The sequence below is a fragment of the Nothobranchius furzeri genome, chromosome 19 (genome assembly GCF_043380555.1).
Source record: "Nothobranchius furzeri strain GRZ-AD chromosome 19, NfurGRZ-RIMD1, whole genome shotgun sequence".
Taxonomy (NCBI): domain Eukaryota; kingdom Metazoa; phylum Chordata; class Actinopteri; order Cyprinodontiformes; family Nothobranchiidae; genus Nothobranchius; species Nothobranchius furzeri.
The window spans coordinates 26,884,066-26,892,927 of record NC_091759.1 but is presented as its reverse complement, the minus strand read 5'-3'; the positions used below and the strand labels follow the sequence as shown (position 1 = coordinate 26,892,927).

The following is an 8,862-nucleotide window of genomic DNA, read 5'->3' as shown; positions in this document are numbered from 1 at the left end:
CTAGTACACCAGAGTCAGTCTAGAGGTACAGATCCAGTCTAGAACTACAGATTCGGTCTACAGATCCAGTCTAGAACTACAGATCCAGTCTAGAACTACAGATCCAGTCTACAACTACAGATCCAGTCTGGAACTACAGATCCAGTCTACAACTACAGATCCAGTCTAGAACTACTGACTCAACAAGGAAAATAGCTCCAGAGAAGCCAGAGTTGGCGGACACAGCAGATAATATCTCATCAGCTGTTTCTGGTCAGCAGTTGCAACTATGTGTGGTTCTGTGTCAAAGAACATCTGCTCTGAGGACTCGGTTCTCTTTATTTGTGCCAAGGCAGAAGGAATATAAACACAAGATGAGCTCATGAGCTGCAAGTTTGACACTTCAGAATCCCAGCGGTAAAAGGCTCGGTGGAGCGCCCCCTCTCGGTGGTCTGTGTTTCTGCGGCCGCCCCGCTCCATCCATCATGGCCATGCACACGAAAGCGACGCCGCCGCAAATCCCGGACACCCGCCGGGAACTGGCAGAGCTGGTGAAGAGAAAACAGGAGCTGGCTGTGAGTATCGTGATGATTTTAGTTTTTATCAGGTGATTCGAATGTTTTTAGAACGCAGCGACACGGGAACAGAAAGCTAAGGCTGCTACGTTACCTTTAGCTTTGCTAATTCGTCTAGCGAGCAGTGTAACTCGTTTTACTCGTTACTTTGCTTCTAAAGCACCGTGCTGACTAATATCTAAACATGATAAGACAGTGAATTTAAAAAAGTAAACAATATTAATGTTCTGTTACGTTCAAATCATCGGTGAAAAGCAGGAAAAACAGATGGCAAATGTTAGCCGCTAACAGCTAAAGTAACTTCTCGCGATACTTCCGTAAAGCTCTTCAGTGCGACTTGGAGCTGAAAACCAAAGCATTTGGAAGTAGAAACAGACGCGTTTGTTTTGTTTTGTTTCTGTGATTACGCCGTTTCCTCCGAACAACCCGATGCTAACAACCTTTTCGTTTAGATGATGTTTAGTCGGTGCTGTTTTCCAGAGCTGCTGTTGTGCACAACAACGAGTGATACCCCAGCGGTGTGCTCTAGAGCTTCCAGAGGACAGTGACCTGTGATTAGTTGTGTCAAAGCGCGGAAAAACAAATGATGCGTGTTAGGTTTAGCTCCTTTCTTTGTAATTAGCAGCAGAAATCAGCATTTGTGAACCCTTTTCCTACACCGAGCCCTGGCCACTGTCAGCGTTACCAGATGACTTTCATATTTTTGTTGGATCAGGAGACGCTGGTGAACCTGGAACGACAGATTTATGCGTTTGAGGGCAGCTACCTGGAGGACACCCAGATGTACGGTAACATCATCCGAGGGTGGGACCGGTACCTCACCAACCAGAAGTAAGACCAGACTGTTTTAAAGTCAGTGATGTGAAAACGTGAAGCTGTCTCCTGATCAGATGTTTGTTTCAGAAATTCCAACAGTAAAACCGACAGAAGGAACCGGAAGTTTAAGGAAGCGGAGCGTTTGTTCAGCAAATCATCAGTCACGTCTGTGGCGGTACGTCACGTTTGCTGTTGCAGACCCAGTTCATAACAACAAACTGATCACGTGTGTTCTGTTGTGTGATCGACAGGCGGTGTGCGCGCTTGGCGGGATCCCGGATCACATGAACGAAAAGCGTGCGTTGCTTTGGACCTGTCAGGTTGGGGGTAGATGAAAGAGCTCCTCCTTATTCTGGATCTGTTTTGGATCTCTTCAGGTGAAGCCTGCAGCGGCACAGAAAGCGACACCTCTCCAGATCTTCAGAACCAAGAAAATGAGCCAAGCCAGGAGGACACAGAGGATGTGGACTCCACGCTGCAAGACCTGAAGCCTCAGAAGGCTGCTTCCTCCTCTTCCTCGGGTAGCCACCACGGGAGCCACAAGAAGAGGAAGAACAAGAACAGACACAGGTACAGAATCCAGAAGAAGGTCTAACAGAACCGTAGGGTTAGAGTGGGTTAGTCTGGAGTCCACATGTTTACCTGCAGCAGATCTGTGAGGGTCTGGCACCTACAGGTGAGCCCCAGTTCTGTATGTCAGCGACTACCCCGAACCCAGGTAATCCTAAAGGCTGTGTGTGTGTGTGTGTGTGTGTGTGCGTGCGTGCGTGTTTCTGCTAAAATATCGATGCTACCAAATTTAGCTGCTAACGGAGAAGCAGCTAGCTAGCAGGAGGTGGTGTAGTGAGCCTAAGGCTCCTCCCTCTCTGGTTGGCTCATGAGTCCCTGAACCGAGCTTAAGGAGCTATTTTCTAACCCGCTTTGCCTCACGCCCTGGCTCACACACACGTTCAGTCCAGTGTAATTCTAAAGCGCCAAACCAGAACCAGGACCAGAGTCGCCTCAAGGACCTTCACGCGGTAAACAATACAGGTCATTAAGTTTCCTACATAAGGAACCCAGCAGGTTGCATCAAGTCACTGACTAGAGTCAGAGTCTTTACAGCAATCCTCATACTAAGCAAGCATGCAGCGACAGTGGAGAGGAAAACTCCCTTTTAACGGGGAGAAACCCCCAGAGGATCCTGGCTCAGTATAAGCAGCCATCCTCCACGACTCACTGGGGATGAGAAGACAGAGCAGGCACACACACACACACACACACACACACACACACACACGCACAAGCCAAGTAGTGTTGCTATGGCTACATATGTTGTACTCCAGGTTACATGAAAGTAATGTACTTTGATAATTATCAGCATTAGCATGACTACAAATCAGACGTCGCTCACATGACATCACCACAGAGTCTCCTCCCCCTAGCGTAGCTGCTGCTCACCACATGGCCAGCTTTATGGTGGTTCGTTCCTCTAGCTGCTCGTTTCCATGTCTGGTTCCATGACATCACTTTGGTGGTGCAGAGCTACTGACATGAAAATTCCTCACCTTTTGGTGAAATTCACCATTTTGAATCCATAACGGGTCACCTGACGTGACCGCTGGGTTTCAGACGGACCAGCAGGTGAGCTATTGCAGGAGATTTGAGGGGCGTCCCAGCTCCACCGACTGGACAACAGACCGGCGGGGTGAGAAAATGGCTTCTGTAGCTCCGTAGACGCTCATCTGTTCCAGCGACCCATGGGCCGGTCTTATTAATGAAGCTGATGTGTTCTGGTGAGCGGCCTGGTCCAGTCCAGATCTGAGTTTTAGGGTCAGGGGTCAAAGGTCAGCCCTGTGGGTGAACTAACAGCTGCTGCTCTCTTCTTCCCTCAACGCCGCTCCTCAGCCCTTCTGCCATGTTTGATTATGACTTTGAGTAAGTCTGGATTTACTTCCTGTTCCTCTGATGACCACTTCCTGCCTGCTCTCTGTGTGATGATGATGCTTGTCTCTGCATGCCTCCGTATGTCTGCATGTCTCATGCCGTCCTGGCTCGTGGTTCTGTGGTGACTCCGCCCATCACAAGCGGGTCATAAAGCAGTGTCTGTTTGTTTCAGGTTTGATATGAAGGTCAACAAGAAGCCGAGGGCGGTGAGTTCATCTCTGTTGTCATAGCAACCACATCTTTTTAACCCCTCCTGAGAAATATAAGCTGCTTCTTGTTCTCAGGACTATTCTACCTGAAGTGGACCGGACCGGGACGCACAGCAGGACTCTGTCGGCCGACTCACCTCCAGTTCTGGTTGTGGTTCTGCTGGGACCAGTTAGAGTAGAAGCGCTGACTCGTAGACGTATTTATTGGTAGCTTGTCTTCGTGTGACTTTGCTGTCAGACCGGTTTCCTTCTTTTATGATTGTTTTACAGAAAACCAATAAAAAATCCCAAAAGGCCCGTTAGGGTTGTTTCTGGAGCCTCGTTTGTACATCTGTTTTTAACCTCTGACCCTTGACCTCTGAACCTTTTGCACAAAGCTCATTTGTCCATCAGGGGAGACCGAGGAGGTCCTTTATTTATAAAGCGTGAAGCTTGCCACCACAGTGCTGTACAGCATGTAAACCATCTTCAGCAGCACATCATAAAACCTGCACTGATGGGGGGGGGGGGGCTACCGAGAACGCCCGATCCTCCACCCTAACCCCACCTGGGAAGCGAGGCTGCAGCACATCAGGGGCCAACCCAGTCGTTGCCTTGAATGAATGACAAGCGCTCGCCCTGTAATTGGAAGGTTGTAGTCTGTTGCTGCCGTTGTGCCCTTGGGCAAGACACTGAACCCAGCTTGCCTGCTGGTGGTGGTCAGAGGGACCGATGGCGCCTGTGTACGGCAGCCTCACCTGTCAGTGTGCCCCAGAGCAGCTGTGGCTACATGGAAGCTCATCACCACCAGGGTGGGAATGGGTGTGTTGTAAAGTGCCTTGGGGGGTTCAGGGCTCTAGATGGTGCTATATATAACACAGGCCTGTTATCTCCTCCATCCCCAGTGAGTCGTGGAGGATGGCTGCTTATGCTGAGCCAGGATCCTCTGGAGGTTTCTTCCTGTTAAAAGGGAGTTTTCCTCTCCACTGTCGCTGCATGCTTAGTATGAGGATTGCTGTACAGTCTCTGACACTAGTCAGTGGCTGTGTCCGAATCCACGGGTAGGATGCATGTGAGTGCGCATTTTGAGGTCAATGACGTCAAAGCGTAGCGACGAGTACTGTCCGAATTCCAAGAATCCTCATTCTCGCGTCCTCAAACGCGTCCTCGCTCCACCCACATTTCGAGGATGGGTCTGATGGATCCTCACAGGAGCAAGGGTTTCCCAGCATGCTTTGCACACCGGCCGCTGGACTCGACACTCGCAACAACAGCGGACGGAGCGGGACAGCAGTACAGCTTAAAATGTAAGTTAGTTAAAAAAAATAGCGGTCAAAAAAATAAAATACGTGTTTGGGCACTTTTGGTTTGTGTTTTATATAAGATCTAATACCACAAATTGTTTTTTTTTTTTTTCATGTAATTTAAGGCTAAAACATGCCCCACCGAAAACCAGCTTGAAGGGTTAGGGTCCTTCGGTTTAACAGTAGAAATGACTGTTTGCTAGACCGGCGAGGACCCGTACTCACAAGCATCCTACCTCTGGACTCCATGCAACCTGCTGGGTTCCTTATATAGGAAACTTAAGGACTTGTTTAGGGTGTGAAGGTCCTTGAGGCGAGTGGTTCTGGTTCAGATCCTGGTTCTGGTTTGGCGCTTTAGAAATAAACTGGACTGCATTGATGCACACCAGGACAGACTGGTTATCACTGCGCTAAATTCACCTTTCCTCCACAAATCTCAACATCTGGATACAGACAACACCTGCAGCTGCTGTTAAATGAAACAGCCAATCGTAGGAGAGCCCTTCTAGCCAATCACAGTCGAGGAAGGCGGGATCTTCCTTGGACATGCTACGATTCCAAATCCCGCTCCCTACAGACCCGCCTGTTTCGTTTGATTGGCTGGAGCTCCGGGAGTCACGTGACCGTCTGCTCCGTGACCAAAACAGGAAGAGCTACGGTGAGATGATTTCATGTTTGCATTTAAAGGTTTTTATTAGTTAGGTGTTCAGCGATAAAACAGAAATCAGAGTTTAAACATGAAAGTGATTTCCGGTCATTAGTCTTGTTTAAGCTTCAGGAACTTCCTGGAAGAACCCAGAGGAGCCCTGCCGGACCTGACTGTATTAGTTAGGGTTAGAGTGGGCTAGGGTAGTGTGTTAACTAGTGGTTTGGCTTATTAACCCTCTAATCAGACCGAGTAGGTGAACAAACGACCGTAAACACGTTAACCAGGGAACTAAGAGCAGAAGCGCAACATTTAGTCTGACGCAGAGTATGACGTCACTTACAGGAAGAGTATTTAGGTTTTGGAATGAATGATCGAGCCTTCTGTTGGTTTAAACTGTTGGATCAGACCCAAGATGGCTGCTGTCTTCCTGGGTCTCCTGCTGGCTGGTCCGGTTCTGCTGGTCACCTCCAGTCCACTTCATGAGCTCAGCAATGGGACCATTCCCCTGGTGATGTGGCATGGGATGGGTGAGTCCGAGTCCTAATTCTGTCTTCAGGTTTATTTCTGCTCCAAGATGAAAAACATGTTTATTTATTCATTATGAGAGGTTTTAATACTCTAAAGTAGGAGGGAACACACCTGGTAGGAACACACCTGGTAGGATCACACCTGGTAGGATCACACCTGGTAGGATCACACCTGGTAGGATAACACCTGGTAGGATAACACCTGGTAGGATTAGACCTGGTAGGAACACACCTGGTAGGATCACACCTGGTAGGAACACACCTGGTAGGATCACACCTGGTAGGATCACACCTGGTAGGAACACACCTGGTAGGAACACACCTGGTAGGAACACACCTGGTAGGATCACACCTGGTAGGATCACACCTGGTAGGATCACACCTGGTAGGAACACACCTGGTAGGAACACACCTGGTAGGAACACACCTGGTAGGAACACACCTGGTAGGATCACACCTGGTAGGATCACACCTGGTAGGATCACACCTGGTAGGATTAGACCTGGTAGGATCACACCTGGTAGGATCACACCTGGTAGGATAACACCTGGTAGGAACACACCTGGTAGGAACACACCTGGTAGGAACACACCTGGTAGGAACACACCTGGTAGGATCACACCTGGTAGGATCACACCTGGTAGGATTAGACCTGGTAGGATTAGACCTGGTATGAACACACCTGGTAGGAACACACCTGGTAGGATCACACCTGGTAGGATCACACCTGGTAGGATCACACCTGGTAGGATCACACCTGGTAGGATCACACCTGGTAGGAACACACCTGGTAGGATCACACCTGGTAGGATCACACCTGGTAGGATCACACCTGGTAGGATCACACCTGGTAGGATAACACCTGGTAGGATTAGACCTGGTAGGAACACACCTGGTAGGATCACACCTGGTAGGATTAGACCTGGTAGGAACACACCTGGTAGGATCACACCTGGTAGGATAACACCTGGTAGGATTAGACCTGGTAGGAACACACCTGGTAGGAACACACCTGGTAGGATTAGACCTGGTAGGATCACACCTGGTAGGAACACACCTGGTAGGATCACACCTGGTAGGATTACACCTGGTAGGATTAGACCTGGTAGGAACACACCTGGTAGGAACACACCTGGTAGGATCACACCTGGTAGGATCACACCTGGTAGGATTAGATCTGGTAGGATCACACCTGGTAGGATTAGACTTGGTTTATCAGAGAATGTGGATCCATCTTCTTCTTACTGATTATTAGTTCAGCTGGTTAGTCTTCACTGACATGATGCACGTGCTCTCCAGGGGACAGCTGCTGCAACCCGCTCAGCATGGGCTTCATCAAGAAGACCATCGAGGAGGAGATCCCCGGCATTTACGTCCTGTCGCTGAGGATTGGGAAGAACGTGGTGGAGGTAATGTGAAAGCCCCGGGCGTGAAGATTTATTCAAACCTCTGGGCAAAAAGGGAAGTCCTGTTCTTCTGAGAGCATTTCCTGGACAACGTGGCGCGGATGAAGAGCTCCATGTAGTCTCAGATGTCCTCTTGGGAACTCTTTGTTTGGGTTTTTGGTCTCCTGAAGATGTTTACTCCTCAGGAGCTGAGATTAGTTCTGACCTTTAACCAGTTGTCTCCATCATTGTTAGGACATGGAAAATGGGTTCTTCATGGACGTGAACTCTCAGGTGTCGATGGTGTGCAGCCAGCTGGCTCAGGACCCCACGCTGCAGAGAGGCTACAACGCCATGGGCTTCTCTCAGGGAGCCCAGTTCCTGTAGGTGGTTCTGCTCAGCAGGACGGGTTCCAGAACCAGTCTGGGTTTGACTCTGGTTTCTTCTGGTTACAGAAGAGCTGTGGCTCAGCGCTGCCCCGCTCCTCCAATGAGGACACTGATTTCTGTTGGTGGACAGCACCAAGGTAAGCTCATCTGGAGCAGCTGGTCACCTGTTGGTTCCCCCTGCTATTGTGTGTGTGTGTGTGTGTACCCTCAGGTGTGTACGGGCTTCCCAGGTGTCCTGGGGAGAGTTCTCACATCTGTGATGTCATCCGTGAAGCTCTGAACCGTGGTGCCTACAGTGACCTGGTCCAGAAGCAGTAAGTTCAGTTAGAGTGTGTGTGAGTGTGTGTGTGTGTGTGTGTGTGTGTGGCTACACCTGCTTACGTACGGGACAGATGTCGAGGTGTCTGGGTTGATCAACTAGAGATTATTCAGAAGGCCATCCGTGCCGAGTCGGTTATCCTTGTGTGACGTCGCTGTCGGCGGTCCGGGGACGAGGCAGCAGGAAAATCCGTCATCGCCCCGTTTGAATTCAGATGCCGCTGACCTGGAGATGCAACCGGGGTCTGCAAGTCAGCCGTAGAGTCTGACATCACTCGCACGCGCTGCAGAGCGGCTGTGACCTTGGGGTCAAAGGCGAGAACGGTTCCCAGTGCGTGCTCACCTGACGGGGCTGGCTGGAGAACCGAGGAATCAGGAAGTGATTCCTGTATTTATCAGTGATGGAAGCTTTTCATTAACGTGTCATCTGTTAACGAGGTTCTTTTCGCTTCGGACACGAAGGTGTGTCGAGTTACCTTTATGTTTCCACCGGCGCCTGCGGTCTCCATCAGCAGTGTCACAGGTGTGTGTGTGACGTGTCTATCAGCTGTTCTGGTGGGCGTGGCCAACCCGGATCTGTCAGATCTGCAAGCGTCGGGTCAGGGAGGCAGTAGTTATCTGGCGTCGACTCAGAGGGCGGGTCTGGTGACCCTCGGCTTCAGGAGCACGGACCCCTTCACCCTCCTGTCCAACCAGGTGATGAGCTGCAGGTGAGACTAGTCAGCAGGTGAGCACCTCCACCTGCCCTCCAGCGGTGACCCGCAGAGAGCACCAGTACCCGACACGGCCGAACCGTCACACCGACA

The 8,862-nt window shown here is 50.2% G+C and overlaps 2 protein-coding genes across 3 annotated transcripts in view; both read left to right on the top strand.

Annotated features, from left to right (window-relative positions):
• Positions 1-291: 291 nt before the first annotated feature.
• On the top strand, positions 292-3,807 carry meaf6 (MYST/Esa1-associated factor 6). 2 transcript variants are annotated; one of them, XM_015974832.3, is made up of 8 exons: positions 292-554; positions 1,270-1,385; positions 1,458-1,545; positions 1,622-1,667; positions 1,748-1,940; positions 3,258-3,287; positions 3,469-3,502; positions 3,581-3,807. In XM_015974832.3, exons 1-8 carry the CDS (start codon positions 465-467, stop codon positions 3,593-3,595), a joined length of 612 nt encoding a protein of 203 aa, XP_015830318.1. In that variant the 5' UTR covers positions 292-464; the 3' UTR covers positions 3,596-3,807. The 2 variants fall into 2 exon arrangements, with proteins under 2 accessions (XP_015830318.1, XP_015830319.1); XM_015974833.3 differs by lacking the exon at positions 3,258-3,287.
• Positions 3,808-5,325: 1,518 nt separating this feature from the next.
• The window catches only part of ppt1 (palmitoyl-protein thioesterase 1 (ceroid-lipofuscinosis, neuronal 1, infantile)), a 4,654-nt gene continuing 1,117 nt past the window's right edge, over positions 5,326-8,862 (top strand). Inside the window, exons 1-6 of the mRNA XM_015974830.3 lie at positions 5,326-5,446; positions 5,843-5,964; positions 7,264-7,373; positions 7,605-7,732; positions 7,805-7,875; positions 7,950-8,052. Coding sequence (XP_015830316.1) covers positions 5,850-5,964; positions 7,264-7,373; positions 7,605-7,732; positions 7,805-7,875; positions 7,950-8,052 — 527 coding nt within the window. The 5' untranslated portion in view covers positions 5,326-5,446; positions 5,843-5,849. The remainder of the gene's footprint in view (positions 5,447-5,842; positions 5,965-7,263; positions 7,374-7,604; positions 7,733-7,804; positions 7,876-7,949; positions 8,053-8,862) is intronic.